Source organism: Sminthopsis crassicaudata, chromosome 2, assembly GCF_048593235.1.
Source record: "Sminthopsis crassicaudata isolate SCR6 chromosome 2, ASM4859323v1, whole genome shotgun sequence".
Lineage (NCBI taxonomy): Eukaryota > Metazoa > Chordata > Mammalia > Dasyuromorphia > Dasyuridae > Sminthopsis > Sminthopsis crassicaudata.
The window spans coordinates 129,538,198-129,563,615 of record NC_133618.1 but is presented as its reverse complement, the minus strand read 5'-3'; the positions used below and the strand labels follow the sequence as shown (position 1 = coordinate 129,563,615).

The following is a 25,418-nucleotide window of genomic DNA, read 5'->3' as shown; positions in this document are numbered from 1 at the left end:
TAAGGCAAAGATTTTTCCACTCTGTTTTGGAGGGAATCCTTTGAAGACTCCAAAGGTAAGAGAAATTCACTATACTTATATGTTCCAATTGCTCCTTTTACAAATGATATGATTCTTATTGAATCATCTCCTAGCAATTGCTCAGACTGTTGGGAGAGATTCATAATCACTCAAAGTAAACTATTCACACTGGAAAAATAGAGTGGATGAAGATTTCCTGTTATTCACCTAATTGAAGATCATGGTCTACATAATCTATAAAGTTTATTCAGCTTTATCTATAATCTGGGAAAATACTGCAAATGGACAAGGAATTAAACTTAAAATTGAACTAGAAGAGGAGAATGAACAAGAAATGTATGAAATATACTTTATATATGAAATATATGAAAAATTGCAGAACTTATTTACCATTGAATTTCTTCCTAAAATGAAGTACCCTCTTTTAAATAGCAGTGTAGGAAATCTTTGGATCTATTACCCTTATTCAGTATTCCTAAACTTGAATTTGAATCCCAAAGGAGTATTTATTGCTTTGGGTATGAAGGTACTCTTTGGGAGTATATTATTAAAATTATATAGTTCCTTCTGGTGAGCTTAACTTTAGAAGTCAGTCAATAGCTAAAATTATCATAAAACAAACATTAAATTTACTCAGCAATATAAGAGTAGTATCTTCAAAAACATTCCCTTCCCATATCTCTATACACCAGAAAGTATATTTTCTCACAAGAGCACATAATATCAATGAGAAGAGTGGAAATAAATATTAAGTATACTCATAGTGAGGCACACATAAGGAACAAATATGACCCAGACAACTTCAGGGCCCAAATGCCCTTTCTCTTTTTATGGTATCTTCATACTAAACCCCTATGGCTGTGGTATCTTTTTTGAGTGGGTTGCTCTACTGAAGTCTTTCAGTCTGTTCTTCTCCACAGCTCAAATATTAACTACCATAATTAGTCTTCTCTTGAATCCATAGGCAGCTTTCTTCTCTACTGCCAGAGGTTGTGATCTTTAAAGATACACCTATCCTTCACTTTCTCTGTCTGTCTCTGTCTCTGTCTCTCTCTCTCTCTTTCATACACACACATACACACACACACACACACACACACACACACTTCTTTTGGAGGTACTTTCTCCTACTCTTGTGACTAATTTCCTTATAAAGTGCCATGACCAATAGAGGGGAGAGAGGAGAGAAATCTAATATCCACTTTCCAAAATTCTGTGTCCCGAATAAAGATTCAATGGCTGTATTCCACTGAACTATTTCATTCTGTGACTATGTTTTGACTCTCTCCAAGGCTGGAAAGCTTAGCTTTATGGTATATCTTTTGCTTTCCAATAGTTAGTTGTTATAATTCCATCAGGAAACTTTTCATAAGAGATAACAGGGTATACACATATTTTACACAGTTTAAAATATTAACATTTTATCATATATTATCCATCCCTTATTTTCTGATCTTGTCAACTGCTTGCATCCTCCCCATTATAGCAGTGCCAAGCTGAGATAGGAGGAGGAAGTGAATAAACATTTTATTTATCACTTGTTTTTAGGCACCCTCTTTTAAAATAGGGGAAACTGGGGCAAACAGAATTTAAATAACGTGTCTATGATCATACAGCTCACATGGGTCATATGGATATTGTATATCTGACAGTTATGAAATGCAATATTCTTCAAATAATTAAAACTAAGTACAATGCAAAGAGCAAGAAAGAAGTACAGGACAAGAATGAACAGGAATAACACTTAAGAAACAACAACTAAAATGCATTGGAGAAAATGATGCTCTGAATAAATGTAAGATCAGAAAAATGTTGAGCTGGTCATGTAATAGAAAAAAGGAACTGCTTGGCTAACACATTCCATCTGTAATCATGTGATATCAAGAAAAAGTAAGGAAGTTCTCATTGTTAGGTAAAACTATAGTGAATTTATGGGAGGCTACGGCTAGAGAGTTCATGATTTAGGCAAATGTGAATAAGTTACAAGTTACATCACCTAAAGAAACATCCACATTATTCCATAATTTTCCAAAGTGTTGAATTTCTAGACCTCTGTAATACTGAGTATAATATTAGTGGTCATGATATTGCAAGAAGAGTAAATCATAAACATAAAAAAACATTGAAATAATGTGATGTTATAGAAAGAGCACTGGAATAGAGGTCATATTGCCTGAGTCTTAGCACCCAGCTCTGTGATCATGTGCCATTTTGTCCAGCTAGATCTCTATACTCCACCTCAACATCCTATATTTTGTTTATTTCTAGCCCATATATTTTGTGCTCTTTATTTCAAATTACAAACCTTCACCTCTGATTTTCCATGTCTAAATTTCCTTTAAAACTTCTGGCATTCTATATCTTAAAGGATCTCCCATGGAATCACATTCTGTGATGGGGGTGAAAGATGGGTGGAAAAGAGATGGAAGGAAGGAATACCAAAATCATCTCACAAAAATAAATCTTTAATGATTTAACAAAATTAAATCAAGGTTGCTTAGCATGTGTTATAGCAAGTTTTCATAAGATTCAGAGGTGGAAGGTGCCATAAGGATTATCTAATATAAAACTCCACACTTTATAGATAAGAAAAATCTAGCCCACAGAGAGTAATGTTGGTCTCAAGTTGGTCTATCATTTTGTGGTACTATAGATTTAAAGATCATATCACCCCTTTATATTCCCACCACTCCCACTGAAGCAGAAAGCAATCTATATCATTTATTTTCAGTGTATTAATGGCTATCTAGTATATTTTATTGGCAAAAATCAAACTGACACAAAGATGCTGCCATGGTGAAAATTTGATGGGGTGAAAGTGTTTTTCACACTCTTTAGTTTCTTATGATCTTGGGTGGTTCCCTTGCCTGAAGATGAGCACTTGAGAGACTTGACAGCAGGAGAATTCTATATTTGCTATGTACCTCCTCCATCACCCCCCTGGTGGTCATATTTGCATAATTGTTTGCATTTTTTATCTAGGTCTGTCATGTTCTCAGCAGGAATCAACTATATCTTCCTAGCACCTAGCTTTTCCTAGCATGTTGGGAGTTTAGGGAGGAGCCATTATGCTTATGGGTCACTAGAATATCATTTAGCAAACTACTACTTGAATGAATTTGAGTTTTCCACCAACTAGAATAGTTACCTTAAACTGGGGAGCTACTACTGGGGAGGAGTAGGATTGTGAGAACTGTGACTACTGAGGGAATTGACAATTTCTTGGTGTTGTTTATGCCATTGTAATTATAGACTCTGCAAGTCTGACACAACTCTCAGCTACTAACTTTCTGAGCCAAGTTCCTACAATGTAGTTACTGCATGCAGCTACTCCCTGTAGAGAATATCTTTGATATGGAATAATTCTTTGGTCTGCCACCTGACAATCACCCAGTCCTAGGGGAAGGAAGGTAGTCCTATCTCTGGCAGGCACTGAAATGCTAAATTGAGCCTGTAGCAGCTGGTAAGTGGCCTGAAAATTAAAGCAACCTTTCCCTAGATTTGGCCTGCCTTGAGAAACTCCTTCTGGATAGAAGCAAAGTTACAAAGAAGAATTCTAATTTAATCTAATAATTCAGCTAACCTGAATTGTGTCCTCCATGTAAACATTTTCATTTTTACATTATGAAAATAGAATTTATATAAAGTAATGTTTTTCCTTTTCCTGTAATATAAATATAGTATCTATCTGAGGCTTTCTACAATGTATTTTGTCACTTGGGGGGAGGGGTGTGATTACCTCTCTTGAATAAAACTATGACAAGAGTTTTATTCATATTTATCCTCAAAAGGGAGGTGAAAAGTATTCCACTATTGTAAAGATAAGCAATCTCCTAAAACCAGAGAATTAATCACAAGTTTCCTCAGGTCAGCAATTTGAGCAAAGAAGACAAACTTAGCCAGCTCTCCACTCATTGGAATGCTGGTTCACCTAATCAACTCAGCTTTTCTCATAGCAAAACTTTTCTTTGGGAAATATTAGCAAACATAGTTCCTCAGGATACTCTCTTTACTAGTCAGCTTCCAGATTTTCTTATAACACAGTGAGTGCAGAGCCTCTCTGTCCATTTTTATTCTTCCTGGCCAAAGAAGAGATGGAAATAAAGTAAGCATCCATGGCTTCTGAGGATTCCCTTCCCTCAAGCTATAGAACGCAAGAAGAAGAATCCAACTCTTTTCCACTAAGTTTAGACCTTCACTTAGTCAATCAATAACTCGAAATCCTACAGCTGAAGCAATTCTGCCAACTGACTTTCTATCTCTATTCTTAACTGTCTGCTTCTGTTTTTTCTTTTCTTTTTTTTTTTTTTTTTTTTTTTTTTTAACTCAGCAGCCTCTAGCTACTTGTTTATAGTACTTCAGCTGGTTTATTCATCATTCTAGATGGATCAAATCATAACCTACATTTGCTCATGATTCATCTTTTCTTTATGCAATAAAAGTCATGAAGTTCTTTCTGTTAGTTATAAACCCAAGTGTCTTTGTTTAATTTTCCCACAGTCTCTATACAATTGTTTGGTTTAAGACTATAAGTTTTAATCTCTTAAACTATAACAACTGTTATATACAAATTAATTGATGGATCACATAGTTCTGTAGTCTCAGGTATTTTTGTCCTCAAAAAAGTTCCCAGTTCTCTTTTTGATCTTTATTATTTCTTCTTAAATGTTATCAATTTGTGTATATGTGTGTGTGTGAGAGAGAGACAGAATGTGTGTGTGAGAGAAAAAGACCAAACTGTTTACATATAAAAAGTACAATGCCTTCCATCCTTCAAAAATTGATTTAATTATAAGTATTTTTTCCTGCCCTTTTCAGCAATCAAACTACAAAAATCAAAAGGATAGTATCTTACTTGAGCATAATGATTTACATTTACAAAACACTTTAGTATAAAAAAAAATTCTCATAAGAACTCTGGTAGGTAGTAAAAGTATTCTGAATTCTAATCATATCAAACATTTCCTTACAGATTTTCAGGAGTTCCTTACAGCTTCTTGAATAAAATTCATATTTCTTTGGTCTGGTATTGAAGGTCAACAGTTTTCCCCTCTAAAGTTCAAATGCAGAGGTTTTGTTATGTTTTGAAGATCCTTTAAAATTAATAACTTTTATTTTTTTCAATCATATATAAAATATTTTTTAACATTAAAAAAAATTGAGCTCCAAATTCTTTCCTGCTCTTCTTCTCCTCCTGGATTTTGAAGTTAAGCAATTTGATTAAGATTATTACACTTGTGCAACCATGCAAAACATATTTCCATATTAGTCAGGTTGTGAAAGGAAACACAAACCAAAAAAAAAAACCACACACACACACACACACACACACACAACTCAAGTAAAATAAAGTTTAAAAAAATATGCTTCTATTTGCATTCAGATACCATCAGTTTTTTCTCTGGAGGTGGACAGCAAAGGTCAACAATCTGAAACAGGATTACCTTTAAAGCTTTATTTCATATTGCCACCTTGCACACTTACTGAAGTCTAGCAAATCTGGTCTATTCTTTGTTGTCTAATATGATCTGCTGTTTTCTGCTTAGATGCCTTTGCTTTGATTATTTTCTGTCCCTCTCTTTGCCAGTTGAATTCCTACCCATTTTGTAAAGGCCCAAAGAAATGCAACTTTCTCTAAAAATTCATTCCTTATCCCTGGGTATATATGACTACTGTAGAATGTCTCATGGCATTTTCTTTTGCAACTCTCTAGCATATTTATTATATATTATAGAATATTATACATTTAATAAAGTAATGGAACATGATGTATTAGTTTGAGAGCTAGTTTTAGAACCACAAAACTACAGTTTGTCTCACCTTTGACACATACTGGCAATATCCTACACACAAGTCACCTAATTTCCCAGTTCCCCAAATAAAATTTTAAGGCAAGACATCAGCTGATTTATACTGTTAGAATTTCTTCACCCAAGAGTTTCCAGTACCAAAGAAATCACTCATCTAACTCTTATTCTCTAGCTGTATTGTATATAATGGGTTATCCCAGCATGCTCTGGTATTCACTAGACTGAAAGATACATGAAAGCAGTGGTGACATCTTTAGCTAGAATTGTGAATCTTCCAGGGCTTACAGTAGTCTCTGGAAAGAAAAGATATTTGAATATCTGTTGAATAAATTGATAAATGAATTTTATAGATGAGAACTCACAGAGGTTAAATGATTTGTCCATGCTCTCACAGCTTGTGAAACCAACAGAATTTAAATATTGTTGTTGTTTTCGGAAGGCAGGGTTATTTTCACTATACCATTCAGCTAGTCTCATTATCAGCTCAGTCTCTTTGTCACCTGGATAATTGGATTCTATCCTACCTTGCAAAACTTGAAGATTTTGAAAACAAAACTATAGTAAAGAAACTTTAGGGATATGAAGATCTTCTCCAGTCTCTGTGAGTTTACATCTAAGTTAGTTGTCCCCCTAATTCCTTTGCACATTTAGTTTTAATAGCCAAAATATTCTTACTACTTATTTTTGCCCTTTTTGGATATTTACTCTTAAAATTTTATCCTTATCTGACATTTTTTCTATATTTGATGCTTTTTGTTAACAAACATATTTCAAGGGGGCTTCTTGATGATATGAATTGAAGTTACAACTAAGTAACAAGAATTCTATATGCATCTGCCCATCTTTTTTTTCCCTCAGGAATCACAGGTAGCCAAATTTGAAGAAAGTTCAAATCTCTTTTATACTTGAATAGTAGATGAAAAAAAAAATCCCAATCTTTTAAAAAAAAATTATAATTTGAAACAAAAATAACCTTCAATGTCTATTGGGTTAATCTGAAGTCTGTCTCATGAGTTTTGGTATTTTTTGTTTAATTACACAGATGAGTTTTAATGACTTAGGTGCCACAGAAGAAAAAATGCCTGTCCTAGAGTCAGGAAGATGCCTTTAGGTGTTAAAATCTGGCCCTGTAATTCTGAGCTGCAGAAAGAAATGGCAAACTGTTCCAGTAACTTTTCCAAGAAAATCCTAAATGGTATCACAAGGAGTTGGACACAACTGCAAAATGACTGAATAATAATAAAGTCTGTGCAGTTTGAGATCTCCCCCCCCCCATATCAACATATATCTCTGAATCATAATTTCTTGTCATTTATAGAAAGCGCCCGGGCAACCAACTTTAAATTCCCTGTGAAGCATCCTCTAATGACAGTAAGTTTGCTGAATATTTCTTCTCAAGCACTGAATCACCAGACCATTAAGGATAATGTTCAATTAGGTATTTCATACCTTTCTTTTAAATGACCATAATTTGGTCATAAATTATGTTTTCTTTTCTTTCAATCACTCACATAGCTTATTTTAATCATGAAATAACTAGATGGTAAAATGGATAGAGCACTACAATCAGGAAATCTTGATTTCAAGTCTTGACTCAAACATTTACTAGCATTGTCACCTTGGATTAGATATACTCTGTTATGCTTAGTCCCCTCATATTTAAAGTTGTGACAATAATAGCTCTTAATCTTATAGAGCTATTGTGAAGATCAAATAAAAGAATATATGTGAAGCATTATTTATTTAAAATATGCTAGATGTTATTACAAATAATATTATAAGTAATGTTGATGAAAATATTGGCATTTAATAATGTTTTAAACTTCACAAAACAGTTTACATATTTATATTGAAATTGTCTTAAACTTTGAGAAATGCTTTGTACATAAAAGGCACATAATTTCATTGAATTTAATCAAATTTAAATTCTTTCGATCACAATATATGATCAATTTTCCAAATTCTGGAGGGGATATAGAAAAATAGGTGCACTAATGCTAATGTACTATTGTGGAGTTGTGTATGAGTTTAATTGTTCTAGAAAATAATTTGGAAGTATGCTCAAAGGGTTATAAAACTATGCATTTCCTTTAGATTACCATTATTGCTAACAAGTCTGTAACTCAAAGAAATCAGAGGAAAAGGAAATGAACTCACATGTATAAAAATATTTATAGTAGGTTGTTTTTTTTTTAATAGCAAAGAATTGGAAATTGGGGAATATTCATCAATTGAGGCTATTGAGGCTGAAAAAGTCATAGTATATGATTGTGATCAAATACTTCTATACTGTAGGAAATGACAAAGGGGATGGTTTCTGATAAACCTGGAGAGATTTTTATAAACTGATACAAAATGAAGCAAACAGCTCAGGAAAACATTGTACAAAATAACATCAATATAGTAACAATAACCAACTGTGAAAGGATTAGTTACTATGATCAATACAATGATTCCCAATCATCCCAAAGGACTAATGATTTAAAATAAAAATGCTATCTACCTCCAGAGATACAACTTTTGAAGTCTGAGCACAGATTGAAACAATTTTTAATTTAAAAAAATTTTCTTGCCTTTTTTGTTTTGTAATTTGGCTAATAAGAAAATGTTTTATATGGCTTCACATGTATAATAAGATCATATTGCTTACCATCTCAAGGGGGTAGCAGAAGGCAAGAGGGAGGGAAAGAATTTGGAACTGAAAATACTGTTATGCCACAGTTCTCTTTTATTGTCCTGACTCAGTTTCCCTAATTGTTCTGTTTCAGTTTATAATTATCAACTCAAAGCTCAGTCCTGCAAAACCTCCCCTCTCTCTTTATCAGAATATTTGATAAGTCTTATATTTTAGAATATCAATGCCTCTCCCCATCCCAAGCTATCAGAATGTCAGATACCGTCTTATAAAGATACCTCTCCCCATCTTTGGCATTCCTCCCCCCATTAGGTCATCCTATCTCCTATGTCATCTCATTTCCGGTGGCTCACTCCACCCGTTCCATTCCCACTCTCAGCACCCTGACTCTGCCCCTGCCTCAGTTTACCCCCTGAATCTGAGTCATGTGTATATATGTCATTGAGAACTCACATTGTTTGTGGATTCTTGGAGATGATAGTCTCATTCAGCCCTGAGACCAAACCATGGATCCATTTGGTCCCAGTAAACCTCTCCCTTTTAAATAAATTATTAAATATTCTCTAATCTCTATTTTGCCTCAGTTTCTCCAGCATTACAATATAAATGAAAGAAAGATATGGTTACAGTTTCAATTATTTGAGACTTTAAAATGAAATCTGTAGATTGTGCTCTTTTCTTCTCTTTAATGAAGGAAGGAAAAAAACACATTTTATTCTCTCAGTTGCTCCTCCTCCCTCCCCACATTGTTTGGACCTGTACCAGGCAAGAAAAATCAACAACAAATATTTGTTTTGTGTTGTTGTTGTTGTTGAGTCATTTTATTCTTGTTCAACTCTTTATGACCCCATTTTTTTTTTTTGCAAGGGTACTGGAGTAGTTTGTAATTTACTTCTCCAGCCCATTTTACAGATGAGAAAGGCAAACTGGGATAAATAACTTGCTCAGAGTCACATAGCTAGTAAATATCTGAGACTAGATTTAAATTCATCAAGATGAATTTTTCTGATTCTAAACCCAGTGCTTTATATACTTTGCCACCCAGCTGCCCTAAATATTTATTAAATACTTACTATATGCCAAACATGGTACTTAGCATTGGACAGGGAAAGAGGCAACAAGCATTTATTAAGAATAATTGTTACTATCTGCCAGGCCTTGTGTTAAGTACTGTGAAGATAAGTACTGTGCAGATAAATACAAGTAGAAACACAACAGATGTCTTCAAGTAATTTATATTCTAAATATGGAAGATATCACATAAAAGGGAGGTCAGAAGGAACTAGAGTCATCTGCCTATTTTGTGTTTAATAAATAATATTTATTGATTTATTTAAGCAAAAAGAACTTTTAATAAATACATGCTATTTAAAAAATCCTGTGTGCAGCTTTGGGAATATCAAGAAGAGAAATAAAATCATACCTTCAAGGACATTACTATCTAAGTTTGACGTAAGTAATATACACAAATAAGTTTGATGTAAGACTGATTGTTATATACACAAAAGATACTACAATAAAGTAAGGGGAGAGATTTCAAATGGGGTTATTATTAGAAGAATTTTACTTTAGTTGATCCTTGAAGGAAAGAAGTAAAATATTTTAACAAATAAAGGGAGTGCTGGGCAGATACAATGCAAAATTTGTGCCCATTAATAGAGGCAAGAGAGAAGAAAATAAAAATAGGAAACTGAAGGTAGTTTAGTTTGGCTAGACAAAGCTCAGTAAGTGTGAAAAGGAATAGAGTAAAAGGAAGATAAAGACATGGTGGGATGCCACAACTTGAATGACATGCTAGGAATATTTTATCATATAGATATAGGCAAACCAATGAAGGTCTTTGAGCAGAGGAGTCATATGAAAATTGTTCATGATGGTAATTATTATTGAGTTTATAAAAGATACTTGATATGACTAGATATTAAGTAGAGGAAAAAGATAGAGAGGAAATTCACATTGATTGACTATATTATTTCTCAATTTCTCTGGTAGAAAAGGAAATTGAAGTCTTTGGCTAGAAGACAGTTTTAGGTTATCAGTGGATTTCATTTTGCCATGCTCTCTCTCTCTCATTTATTACCACAGATAATTGAGAATTTGTGTTATGCCCTCTGAAAGCCATCCAAAACTGTTGGAAATCCCACATTCTGGCAAATATGCCTTGTATTACCATGGGAAGATAATTAGGCAACCACAAGGCCTGCTTTGCATTAGCTGTGCCACCACACTCAAATATGTCAGGAAGGTATTGAAGATGACAAATGGAGATTGTGTTCTCCTGGATGTGATGAAATGGAAAGTTCACTTCTATGGTAAAACAGAGACATTCTCATACATAAAGAGCTTTCGGTGTTCACAAAAATAAAAACAATAGCAACAAAAAAATCAGTCATTTAAAGAGGGCAAAGAAAAGATTCCACCTCAAGTTAACAGGACAAATTTTTGTAGTTTTTCATCTTTTTTCCTCTTCCTCTGAACCCTCTTCCCTCACCTTTGTAGATTCATTTTTAAAAATCCTTCCATAGAACTTAACCTCAGAAGCTCCTTTTTTTTTTTTCTTTTTTCCTTTCATATTTTATTATTTACTGGTGTGATTTGGGCATTTTTGCTTTTTTTTTCCCCACTTTACCAACTCCACACATTTCACAAGATCTATTTTTCCTTTTTAAAAATAATCTGATCAAGTCCATAAGGAAAGAGAAGAGAATGAAGTTTTCAGAGCCTCCTAGATCTGTCTAGTTGCTAATGCCTCAGTCCTAGAAGCTCTGAGCTCTCTGAAAGTAGCTGGGCAATTAATGTAGTCCCAGGGCTTAATGGTAAAAGCATCCATTGCAGTGGGAGCTAAAGGTAAAATTCACATTAGTACATAAAGGTCACATATATCGACATCTTTCACCTCAAAATGTTTCAGGGCTTCAGTTCTGCTAATTAGAACAAGCCAGACTCACAGTGGGGCAAGATGACTCACCAGAGAATCTTTTAATGGCATAGACATTCCAGAGCTGTCCCTTAGTCAAATAACTAGTGTTATTTACAAAGAACTTTACTAATATGAATTCTCTTATCCTCATAGCAATCTGAAAGGTAGACAGTATCCCCATTATATAGATGGAGAACCTGAGACAGAGATTAAGTGATTTATCCAGGTATAAAGATCTAGTGAGTGTTTGAATCTGGATTTAAGCTCATCCTACAAACTACAAGTCCAGTGCTGTATCCACTTCACTACCTAGCTATCTCTAGTCAAAGAAAATACTTGGTGTCCATTTGGAAAAATGTACTTTCTAGTTTCTTTTATAACAGTGGGACAGCATGCTCTCTGTGTTTGCAAATAGTCTATCTTCAATGTAATCTATTTTAGGAGGAGGTTTACATGTAGGTTAAATACAATTTATTATCTAGCTAAAATAAATGCAGCTTTGCACTTGATGTCAACTTTGTGAATTTTAGTTTACTTTAACTAGATCATTTGCATTTTGTAAGCTTGGGTTAAAATAATCAATAACCTGATGCATATTACTAGGAAACAATGATAATCCCTGAAGTTCTCTTTCAAAATTGCAAAGAGATTTACATACCTTATTATTATGTCATATGATCTTCCCTACAGTTCTTTGAGGTAGGTATTATAGATATTACTCTCCCTATGTGACATGTAGATGAGGAAATTATATTCAGAGACATTAAACAATTTATCCGTTGACAAAGAAAACAACTGTCCAAGACAGACGTCAAAGACAAAGTTTTTGACATCCATGTTCAGCATGCTACCTACTATGTAGCACTACCCTGTGAAGAAAAACACCAACACTCATCTCTTTCTACCAGGATTTTTCAAAATAGAAAAGTTGATTCTCAAGAGGACAAAGTGTAAAACCATGTAAAGAAATGACATTCTCTCAAGGAAAAGCTCTGAACCAATTAAAGTAAGGGTTACCTAGAGGCTTTAATTTTCCACAGAGATAGAAATGCCAAGGTTCTTACATTTTTTCATCCTGTAACATATCCCTAAGAAATCTGTTTCTAAAAACTAGATATCAAAGAAATGATTCAGATGGAATAGAAAGAGAACATCTACCATTGGTTGGTTCATGGCACCCTGAGCCAGAGTCAGGGACAAGAGTCCAAGAAGAAATATTCTCTCTACTTTCCTTCTCTGATTCATCAAATCTAAACTTGCCTATTTGACATCTACTCATGACTCTGATGAGAGATGATGACTTTGTCTCCCCTCCCCCTTTGAATCTGTGCTTCTTAATTTCCTCAAAGGAAGGGAATGAAAAAAGGAAGGAAGGGATGGAGAGAGGGAGGGAGAGAGGGAAGGAAGGAAGAAAGGGAGGAAGGAAGGGAGGGAGGGAAAGAAGGAAAGAAGAAAGGGAGGGAAGAAGGAAGGGAGGGAGGCAAGAAGGGAGGAAGAAACAAACAAACAAACAAACAAACAAAAACAAAACACTTTTTAAAATCAGAGGCAACCAAAAATATACCTTGAATAGCATAGATTTCTACATAAGAATGTGTTAGTAAATGTTTAAGAGATAGGTCTCAGAAAACAGGTATAAATATAACAAATTTTAAAAGTTTTATCTAAATTATTAACATTTTATCCATCACTTTCTTAAATCTAGACAAAACAACAAATCAAGCCCTGATTTGTAGCATTCTCCAATTTCCAAGTTGTAAATGCTCACAATAAAAATAAAACAATTGGCCAATTTGATTTGGCTTCAGCCCATCTCTGCTTCTACCTCACAGTTACATGATCTCCTAACAGAAATATTGCAAAAGATTATATATATATATATATGTATATATATGTATATATATGCATATATATGCATACATATATATAATATACATATATAATTTTTTACTAAAATCCCTTCTACCTTTCAAGCTCTGTGAAATTACTCTGAATATAAACCCCTCAGATTCTCCCTAAAGTCTGATCTCCCAAAAAAAATCTCTTTAATTTTCTTTCCAATTTGTCTATTCCAAGAGACTCATCCTTTGCCTGGTTTAGACATGTCTTTTACAAAAGCCCCCTGCAGACCTTGTGAAATGGTTCAGCTTCTGCTACTTTGTACTACTAACTAAAATTTCAATTTGTTAAGCAGTGCTTTTAAACTATCCAGTCACTTTTTTCTCTTTGGTTCATACCATCACAAAGAACTTCCACCTCCTCCCCCCAATAAAGTTATCCAAAGTCATAGGCAGCCTGGTTTTTACACCAAATTCCTTTTAAGGAATCTATCCTGTTCACAGTAGAGGCATTTCATTTTTATTTTTTCTCCCTCATGAAAGGAACAAAGTTATAAACTTATGCCTGAGATAAATAACCTCCCAGAGATTACTTTTCTGAAGCACTGCACTGTTTTCTCCCCAATTCCCTGATGAAATGCAAAACACAGCCACAAGACCACTGGGAATGGTGAGGTGGGAAGAAAGGAAAGGAAAGATGTTTAGAAACAGAAAGGTGAAAGAAGACAGGCGGAATCATTTTCTCCATTTCTATTAGCTGAAAAAGCAATTTTTATTCTGATGTTAATCTGTTATAACTACAGTATGTACAGAGAGTAGGAATCCATGAGGAGGTATACTCTGGAAACACAAAGGGCACAAAAATGATTCAGAGCAGGATGATAAGACAGCGAATGGACTTTAAAATGGCATGTGATACATGTTTGTGTACTATCTTGTGGGCGATTTCTAATCCCCAGGAAAGTGTGAATTAGTTCTAGAAAATATAAAGAAACATCATTGCCTTCTTATGAACAAGATAGTATTGAGCCCAGAAAATACTACAGAGTTTTGTAGTAACTTCCACTTTTGGTCTATCTTGCTATTTTTGCTTATCATAGAGAATGGAATTCATGTCTAACAGGCTGAACCCTTGGATATACATCCTAGCTCCCACTTTGACTTGCAGTGTTAAATCAGGAAAATCAGCACCCTTCTAAGTTTTGTTTGCCTTTTCATATTTTTTCCTGAGCACCTACAGGGCTTAGGGAATTGATGTTGAAGAAGACTTGGGGCTGTTTCACCTCAAACAAATGCTGATTATATGACTCCAAGAGTCACTTACTCTCTCAGTGCCCCAAAGCAACTAATTCTGAAAGTCTAAGTTGTCAAGCATATGTTCATCTACATTGAAAGAAGGAGTTTCCTCATGATGAATTCCCTATACCCTATGGATGTGTACACAACAGGCATATTCATACAGTTATGGGTATGTGCATCTTTATATATATACAAACAATTGTAATTCTTACTTCACGAGACGATTGTTAATGAAACATGGGAGAGAGCACAGTCTGGGCAATATGCAAACATACATGTACACATAACAAGCATGCATATTTACTTATGTGTGTGTTCCTTATATGTGTATAAATTTTATATACACAATTGTAATGTTTGCCTCTCAAGACTATTGATAAGAAAGCATGAGGGAAAGTATGGTACAAGGAAAAATACACTAGCAAAGGCTTTATTTCATCTTCAAAATGGGGATAAATAATATTAATAGCACCAACCTCACAGGATTATTGTGAAGTTTAAGTGAGATCATGTTTATGATGGACTTTGTCACATTTAATGTGACTTATCAGTGTCACTTTTGGTGTTTGAGAGTGACTGTGATACAGAGGAAGAAGTGAAAGATTAGGTTAGAAACTAAGACTTGAGAATAATGACCTCTGGGAATTTGACCAATCACTTCACCTGAATCTCTCTAAAAGAAAAAATGTTAGACTAGGTGAACTCTTAAGTTTCCTTCCGGGTATAGATCCATGATCCTATATTTCTGGAGCCTATCTGTCTAGACACTTTTAGTGTCTCCTGTAAAGTAGGGGACGGCTATGCAGACACCACACAGAAAGTCCTACATGAATGTGAAGTGTCTATAAAATGGTGGTACCAATCCTTGTACTGACTATCTCCCTGGGCTTATTGTAAGGAAAGCACTTTACCAACCTCTGAGTGTAATTGAAATTTGAGCTATTATTATTATTACCCTTCATTCCATTCAGAAAGGAAAATTGGAATGCATGGTTTCTTATCCTAACTCTCAATATGCAGCACACCACTAATAGGTTCAGCCTTATAGAACTTAAAAAAAAAAAAAAAAAAATCTTTCTTTGAGTCACAGGTGTATTCAGAAAGCCCTGCTTCGTTTTTGTTTTTAATTAAGCAAGATGGAAATTTGAGTCCTGAGCCACTTAACTCTGTCCCTTTGAAGGTTATTACTCACTCCTCTTGTTGTTATGACCCATAACGGGTAATGCTTCTACTGGGGCATGGAGGAGAGATGTTTGCTAAGCTGCTATTGATACAGTGTGTGCCCAGATCTTCTGCCTTTATGGAGCCTGTGAGCCTGTGGGATCATGGCAGACCTTGGGAATGACTGAGATACTGTAGAGGGATTTTCCTAATTCATCATTTGTTTGCTAAGCAGGTATGAGTATGTTAAGAAAATGTATTTCTAAGCAGAGTAAGTCTGAAGATAGAGCACCTACTATGCACTGCAAACAGATGGGAAATGGTATTTTAAATGTTGGGATAATTAGCTCCCAGCAGGAAGCATTGTGATAACATGAATACATACCATGCTTGCTAATTTCCTTGCCTGTAACCCATAATTCTTTTGCTATATTTTGCACTGGTCTGTGATTAAGCAATTGTACTACATAGTATCTGAAATCTAAACAAGATCTGAAATATAAACTCACACTGCAAAATATAAACACACATTCAAGTAACAATAATAATTGATAATAATAAATAGCATTTATACGTTTACTATGTGTCAGACATTGTGCTAAGCACTTTACAATTTTTTCTCAGTGAGAATCATCACATGAGTATTATTATTCATAAATCCTTGTTGATCAATCAAATAACCAACCAATCAGTTAGTCATTAAACATATACTAAGCTCACTATGAGTCAGACACAATGTGAAGGGCTAGGAATAGAAAGAAGGATGAAATCCTTCATCTCAAAGAGTTTATAGTCTAATGGAAGAAATAGCAAGCAAATAACTAATTACAAATGAACTTCTGGTTGTTGAGTGTTTTTTCAGCTGTGTCCAATTTTTCACGACCCTCTTTGGGGTTGTCTTGGCAAAGATATAGAGTGGTCTTTCATTCCTTCTCCAGTTCATTTTATAGATAGGAACTGAGGCAAATAGGATTAGCTGACTTCCCCAGAGTCACATAGTTTATAAGTGTCAGAGGCTGGATTTGAACTGTGGACTTCCTGACTTTAGGTCCTATGTTCTATCCACTGAGACACCCAGGTGCCCACAAATGAGCTAAGTATAAATTAGAAATGATCAACAGATGGAAGCCATTAGAATAAAGAGGGATCAAGAAGCTCGGATTTTAGCAGACCTTTGAAAGCATTTGTTAAGTACTATTACATGACAAGCACTGGGCTAAGTGCAGAGGATACAAAAAAAAATGAAATGGTCCCTGCCTACAAAAGGCTTACTTGCATTCTCTTGTATCTCTGGATCCCTAACTAGTTGTGTGGTTTGTGATGGGGAAAAGGAGAGTAAAATCTAAGCTTTGTCCTAAGGTGTCTAATTTAGAGGACGCTAAAAGTACTTGTCCTTCAGCAGCCTAGAAACAGAACTCAGCATCTAATTTAGCCACAAGAGTTAGTTAAAAGAGGAAGCTAACAGATGGCCTGCTTCCTCCCCTCCCTTTCCCCCTATTCTCCCATGAGCTTCTCACTGGTCCAGCTTATTTCTTTGCAGCAACCTCCCTAGCAGGGATCCCACAGTGGCCCTAATTTATTTATGAGAGGCAACTATGCAGAGTGGATAGAGAATTGTACTCACAGTCAGATCAAAATGGGTTCAAGTTCTGCCTCCAACACAAATTGGCCAGATGACTCCAAGCAAGTTCTTTAAACTCCCCTTCCCACTCTCCAAGAATCTGAATTGTAGAAGTTCTAGAAGAGCTGGTGATCAGCACTGGTAGAGGGAATTTCACCAGAGAATTCCCTGCACCAACCATATATCATAGTTCTAGACTAAAACTATGCTTATGGTTTCTTTCTCTGCAGTATCTTCTCCAGCTGCTTTTAATGGGCCGTTAAAGAGAAAGAGTGATAGCAGCTTCAGATAGGAGAATTCACAGGATACTGCCGCTTATCTGTATACATCTAATGCCTTTGGTTTCAGTGTTCACTCTTCTCATTAAGAAGCAAAAGAAATTATCTTCTCAAATGGTGTTTTGCTCTTTAAATTGCCAATGCTTAGCTGATCTATCTTATTTTTCAATGAGAAGAGAGGGATTGTACAGGGTTTCTCAGTATGGATATTTTCCTCTCTCTTTCCAATCCCACTGGTATTTCCAAATGAATTAAAATATATGTCAAGCAATTTGCAAACCATAAACACTGCATAAATGTCATCATTGCTGTTATTATTGTGGTGATGGTTTTATTATTCATATTTTGCTCTCAAATTCAGAATATAATATGGTGGATACAGCATTGGACTCTAGTCTACAAATTTAATCTTAGAAGCTAACTAGTTGTGTGATCCTAGCTGAATCATTTAACTTGCTCTCTGCCTCATCTTCCAAATATGTCAAACAAGAAATAAAGTTTTACATGACAGCCTCCAAGACTTCATTCACCTCTAAACCTATGATTCTAACTCAATTGAAGTTGGTAATCCTTTCATAGGGAACCTTTCTTAATTTTTAACAATATAAAACTACTGGTTTGCTATCTGCTACAAGAATAAGACAATTACTAATCTCCTATCAGGTTCATTATTTTTATCCCCTGTTGCTTCTAGTGAAATTTTTGGCTATTATATCTTTTTGACTGTGATATTCAGACCTAAGTGCCAGTTATTTTCAACACTCAAAAGATAGAAGGGTAAATTATTAGAAAACAACATGTTTGTGACTCTTAGATAATAGTAAAAATAATGAACAAGTAGCACTAAGCACTTACAATTGGTGATAATATATTTTAAGTTTTCAAGTATTACCTCATTTGAACCTCATAACACTATATAGATACTATATTCTATAGCTATTATTACATTTTTTTATAGATCAAATCAATGCTCATTGAGTATGACTTATCCATGATTATATGCATAGATAGTAAATTTTTAAAGATGGGACTCAAATCTGTCATCCTAATTCTAAGTACAGCAATGCAGAACTACACCCTTATTTCAAGATTTCCTCTTTTTACTGTATTTTTTCATAATTTTTCCTTCTTTATTGCAGGATTTCTGATATTGCTTGCTAAGATAACTTGGTAAATAGATATAGAAGAAAGATAGATAAATTAAAATTAGTGAATGAATGAAAGAATTAGTACAAGCAAACATAAAATAAAATTTTAAGAAATGTCCTGTCTCTTTCAAAGACTGTGGCTCTTCTGCAAAGCTTAGTACTCAAGAGTATTTTTCTTATTTCTGAGGACATTTTGCAAAGCTTAAGGCATTTAGGTGTGGCCATCCATGATGGCAGAACACCAAAGTTCCATGCTCCTGTCACAAATGACCAAACAGCAATCACCCCAAATATTAAAGTGATCATCCAGAACCAATAGCTCTGTCTCTTAGAGGAGCTTTCACTAACCACAGAGGAAATTCAGAACACTGTCTAAAAGCTAAGCAGAAATCAACTCCAGACAAACAGTATGAATTAAGAGGATAACATTCTGACTTTAATTCTGGCCTTGTTGAGTTTGAGACTGAGGTATCAAGCCAGGGGCCCACCTGGTCTATAGTACAATGGAATCACAATTTCTATCCAAAAGATAAGGGAGAATGGACTAATATAAATATTAGTAAAACCGAGAGAAATTATTATCTCTCTCTTGTATGAATTACTAACTATTGAATTAGGACCAAATTTTTCTCTTTTTCTATTTCTTTATTCAGAAATCAACCAGCATAGGAAATCTTGGGCAAAGACCTAGAGTAAAATCTAACCAAAGATAGTAAAATAAATTCTAAGTTTATGAGACTGAGTAGATTTGTGCTTACTGTTACTCAAATAGATCTAGGAAAATGTGGATTTTCCTCTTGGTTAGGCAGATGATAAAGAAATTTGACCAGTGTTTGAGTATTCCGTGTCATATACCTCAATACCCTCATTTAAATATAACCCACCTTTCTTTATAATATTCATCCTCTTATTAAATTTTAGTCAATTATAGTTGATTGACAACCTCAGGAAAATATACTCTTCTAAAGGTGTATAAACTATGAGCCCATCACTATGAGGGATTTTAGGAATTTGAGACTGCTGCTACTGACCTTTTTTATTAATAAACATACCAGCATTCTTAATAAAAGATAAATTATCCTGGTACAATATTTCTCAAACTTTTAAAATGTTGCAATAGCTACCATTAATGTATTTCTTACAAGTTTGCATGGCACTTTATAGATACTATTTCATCTGATTTTTGCAAAAATCCTGTGAGGAAGGTGATGGTATCTTCATCTTAAAGATAAGAATATTGAAGCTAAGAAATTGTAAGTGACTTTCTCAGGATCATACAATTAGTAAATATCTGAGGCAGGATTTGAATTAAGGTTTTCCTTACTCCAAGTCCAATAGAAAAGAGTATTGATATAAGACTTGGATAAGGATCCTACTTCTAACATCAAATAACTGAAAGATCACAAACAATGTACTAAATTTCCCTGAATGCCATGACATTCCTTCCTACCTAAAATTGAGATAATAATATCTGTGGTACCTACCTCAATTGAGTGTTTTAATGTACATATGAAATACTGTTCATATAGTATTTTGCCAACTTTGAAGTGCTATATAAATGCCATTAATTAGTATTAAAAAGAAATGAAGGGCAGCTGCAGATATACTTCATTGTGACTGGATGACTTCTGGTGTCCTCTCAAGCACTGAGATTCTATGATGCTACTAACTTCCTTTATCAAACTTAATTATCCATAAAGCAGATGTCTAACATAATTTTGATTAAACCTAGTTGTCCACTAGTTTTTGCCACTCAAATGACAATAGGACTTCCATTAGGGTGTTTCCAACAGAACATAAATCAGAATTATAAAGTAGTATTTGTCATTTTGATCACATGAAAACACACCCACACCCACACACCTAGGGGGAATGTTGTTTCCTGACCTTTCAGATTAACTGACATCACTCCCTTTTAGTCTAAACAGGCAGGATAAACTCTTCTGTCTCCCATGAACAAATATCACCAAATTTCCTTCCTACCCGTATAGCTGCTTCTACCATCCCACTTTCACCTTAAGGAGATATATATTTCTTTGGATTATAGTACTCAAGGTTCTGGCTTAACTCCTCTTCAAATAACCCATTCATTTACAACTCCCAAAGAGGCTCAGGTGAAAAGTAAAGAACAGTAGGATGTACACAGTATAGAGATCCAAAGGATGCTAGGAAAAACAAGCTCTAGTGCACTGGGGAATTCAGCTTATGAAAGAATGGCAATAGCATGAGCAGCATCTTTATTTTCAGTAGTGGGGATTGCGGAGAGGTGGTAGAGGTCTGTCTTCTCATATACATAATTCCAGGCCTCTAAAACTCTCTAGCTATTATTTCTACTACAGCAAAATGAAAATGTAATAATAGTAATATTAATAATAACAATAACAATATCACCTTATATTTATGTTCAAAAACCCATATTTCTGTGTATATATGCTGTCATATTTGTATGTACATTTGAGAACTTTGAAAGCCATCATAAGAGAATGGATAGAGAGATTGCCTCAAAGAAGACCTAGAAAATTCAAATACTACCTCTGACATATCCTGGCTATGTAATCTTAAATAAATCACTTAACTTTTCTGTGCCTCTGTTCACTCTCTGAGAGCCTAAATTGCTGATGCAAGTTTATATTGGTAAGGGGGAGAAAAAGAGAGAGAGAAAGAACAAGGAGGACTAGATTTTTCTCCCATCCTATGCAAAGTAGTAATTATAGTAGGAGATTAGACCAATAAAGTTTCTAGAGTCTAGGATACCAAGGATATCTTCTACAAAGATAACGATTATATAAACTAACAGTAAAGGTTAATACATAATCCTTAAAGCACTCACAGCCTATTCCCCACCATTCTTCATGCTAGGGATACTAGAGCTGCACAAACACATCTAGTTGTTGTAAAAACAAAACTAATATAAAATTTAAGTTCCTTGGAGTACCATGAGAAAGCAAAAGGTAGAAATTTGTGCTGTCTAGAACAGGAGAGAAATATAGCAAGCTATTTGCTGAAACAGATCTCAGAGAACAAAGAAATGAGAGAAAAACAGAATTTGGGTGTGTGATTATATAACTCTGCTTAACCTGAGAGAAAAAGTTTAGTCAGCTCTATGTCTTTAATAGTTACTTGGAGCAAAGACTGAAACTAAAGACACCTATATTACCCAGAATGTAAGGAGATTGACCATGCTTTGAGAAAAAAATAAGAAAGTTAACAAATGGTGAATATAAAAGAAAAATAAAATTATCAATAATGCCATGAGAAAGAAAACTCAAGGAAAAATCTTGAACATAAGCAATAAAACAAAAGGTTACATATTAATAACAGAAGAAAACGTGGCTTCTAGAATAGGTAAAAGATTCCTGGCACTTGTGAATAAATACTGTAAGATAAAGGAAAAGAAACCAATACCTCAAAAGGTAGAGGACCCTTTAGATTTTCAAGAGAACATGGGACTCCAGAAGGATGATCCTCAGTGCTTTAAAGGAGAAATAAGAGCTATGAAACCAGAATTTTATGGTCTATATCCCAGAAATAATTGACAGAATAGAAAAAAAAATCCTCTTTAATCCATGCTGGCATATTATCAAAGAAATGAAAAATAAAATAACAGATTGAGGGTGTGAAATACCAGAAGTAAAGGATAAAGAGAAGGAAGAAAAAGTAAAAGAAATCATGATCTCTATACAAGCAAAACACATGATCATGAAGATGAGATTTGTTGTGGTAACGTGAAGCACAGATAGTGAAATGAAAAAACCTAACAAACAAAAATTATTTTGTGTAAGCCTTTGTTATATAAACTGAGTGAAATGGGTGAATAGGGAAAAATTTGTATTATATAAAAATTGCTTTGTGTAGAGATATATGGAATGTCCTATTTCGTAAAGTGTAAACTGTCTATATTTGTTTGTCCACAATTGTATATGTACATATTCTCTCACCTAAAACTTCTTGAAGGTAGGGACCCATTCATTTTTTTTTTGCCTTTATATTTCCAGGTCCCCAACACTTATGCTTGGTAATGACTTGCTGACTAATAGATTATTTGATTTTTCAAAGTCACAAATGAATGACTATACTTAACAAAATTGTCAACATAATTCTTTTTCACTAATTAGCTGGTGGCTTTTCTGTCACCAAATGGTAACTTATGAAAATGTAGGGGCTGAATCTCAATAAAAATAAGGATTCATATTTAAAGTAAACTTATAGCTAGGTGTGAAGGACCTTATCTATGGGCAATGATCAGGTTGTTGATAACCTGATGCCATAGAAAGGGCATAAAATTCAGAATTAATAAATCTGGCTTTGGGTTCTAGATTTAATATTTACTTTAAAAAAAATTGTCACTAAACTTCATTGAGCCTCAATTTCCTTATCTTATAAAATGGTAATATAATGTTTATAGTATCTACCTGAAAAATTATTGTGAGAGAAATGTTTATAAAAATATTTATAAACCTTAAAACTTATATGAATGTAAGTATTGAAATTATCCAAATTTTAACTTCCTATTGTGTACCAAGTGCTGTTGAAGATACGTTAGTGAAAGGTAAAGTCTCTATCATGATAATATAAATTATACATGTGTTTCAAAAAAATTTAGTTTGGAGAAATAAATAAAATATAAAGATTCAATAGTGAGAATATTTGTCACAAAATCAGAAAGACTTGGGTTTGAATACTATTGTTGACAGTTGATAAAAAGTTTAGATTTGCCTCAGATTCCTCATCTATGAAACTGGAATAATAATAACATCTAGATGACTTAACTCATTTGTAAAGTTATTTGCACCTAAAAGCTTACAAAGTATCTCATGTGATTTTATTTAATCCTCACATCAACCCAGAGATAAGAGTAGGATTTATCTGACAGGATGGTTATGAGGTTCAAATGAGATAATTCACATAAATTTTAGTTGTTATTATTCTGGTTATTAGGACTCTCAGCCTGACACAAAAATAATGATGATGATGATGATGATAACTAATGTTTATATAGCACCAACTGTCAGATACTGTGCTAAGCTATTTACAATTATTATCTTGTTTGAATTTAACATTAAAAGGGAGGTATTATTATCCTCATTCAAAAAAATAAGGAAACTGAGGCATGAAGAGGTAAAGTGATTTGTCCAAAGTAAATTTCTGAGGCTGCATTTGAACTCAGATCTTCATGACTCTAACTAATTAGCCTCATAGAATTAAGCAGAAATAATCCATGATAGTTCTACCAAATACATGATCACCTAGAGACCTGAAATAGTGCTATCTCTAGAGGGCTTAAGGACTGGAGTCTGGAGATCAATGTTTCAGCCCTTCTGCTTCTTAACTTTCTGGGTATACCAGATTTTCTCACTGTTATTAGACTGTTTATAAAATTGAAGAAATAATGGCCGTTCTTTAGTACTCAGTCATGTTTGAGAGATTGCCAAATGTTTTCTTTAAAGAACATTTGTAAATGTTCTTAAAAGAAAGGAATTAGTGTTCAGCACCAGAATCCTATCTGGTTATCAAGAAGTTTTTCAACCTTTTTCAAAATGGTTTGAAGAGCACTGATTAATTAAAGTACTAACTAGTTCAAAGCGATTCAGACTTGTAATACTATTTGGATAGGGAAAACTCAGTGTGAAGACATTTTATATGAAGGTAGATTAGCACTCACCTATAATTTATAGTGTTTAGGTTTTGTCTGGAGCAAGGAGAGGTCATGTAATATGCTCCATAGTCATATAACCAGAATGTGTCAGGAGGAATACTTGGACTTTGGTCTTTCTGACTGTAAGACTGATTCTTTATTATATTATCTGGTCTTTCAAATTATTTTTATTTAAAAAAAAAATCTGTTCAACTAAAAAAAAATCACAACCAATGAACTCCTAAACGAGTAAAATGATTCAACTATTAGGGAGCCAAGACAAATAAACAAGTGTGTGTGTATATATATGTATGAATATATGTATATAGATAGATAGATAGACACACAGATATGTATAAATATATAGATATATATTACATAAAAATATGTGTATTATTTTGTCTGTATACAATTTCTATGTTTCTGCCCATATTTTCATCTTCATCATTATTGCCATTGTCACTATAATCATTATATTTTAAATCCCTTTTTTTCAGCCATAGGGCTGGGGTCCAAGTTCAACTGCATGGCTTAAAGTAGTGAAAGATTGAAGACTTTTTCTTTGTTTAATGTACAAAAACATGTGTTGTTACCTTGAATGCAGAGCCCATCTGTGCAATTCTCTGATTCTTGGCTCAGGCCTTCACAGAATTTCCCTCCATTTCTTGGAGGTGGTGCAGTACATTCCCGTATTCTCAGGTGCTCACACTCAGGACTACACACCGACCATTCACTCCATACCTCCCAGCTTCCATCAACTAGAAGAGAAAGACAAAAAAAAAAAAAAAAAAAAAAAAAATCTGTCTGTGTACATGTACATATTCATGCACACACACGTTTGTGTTGACACATGTGTGTATACTCATGTACACAAAACACATATAAGTTGTTGTCCTTCATTCTTGAAGAAGACCAAAGTGGCAATACACTAAAGTCAAGCGGTTGATTAGACCAGTATGAGCTCAGAATGCTCTGCCAAGGGGTAGACATATATATTTCCTGTGAACATCTGGGATAAATTCTCTAACTTTGTGCATATTGCGTTTTTTCTA

The 25,418-nt window shown here is 34.1% G+C and overlaps 1 protein-coding gene across 8 annotated transcripts in view; it reads right to left on the bottom strand.

Moving 5' to 3' along the window:
• Nucleotides 1–25,418, bottom strand: part of UNC5D (unc-5 netrin receptor D) — a 770,467-nt gene that overhangs the window by 128,817 nt on the left and 616,232 nt on the right. For all 8 annotated transcript variants that reach the window (XM_074287224.1, XM_074287226.1, XM_074287225.1 and 5 more), the window contains one exon: nucleotides 24,960–25,124. In XM_074287224.1, the coding sequence (XP_074143325.1) occupies nucleotides 24,960–25,124 (165 nt within the window). The remainder of the gene's footprint in view (nucleotides 1–24,959; nucleotides 25,125–25,418) is intronic.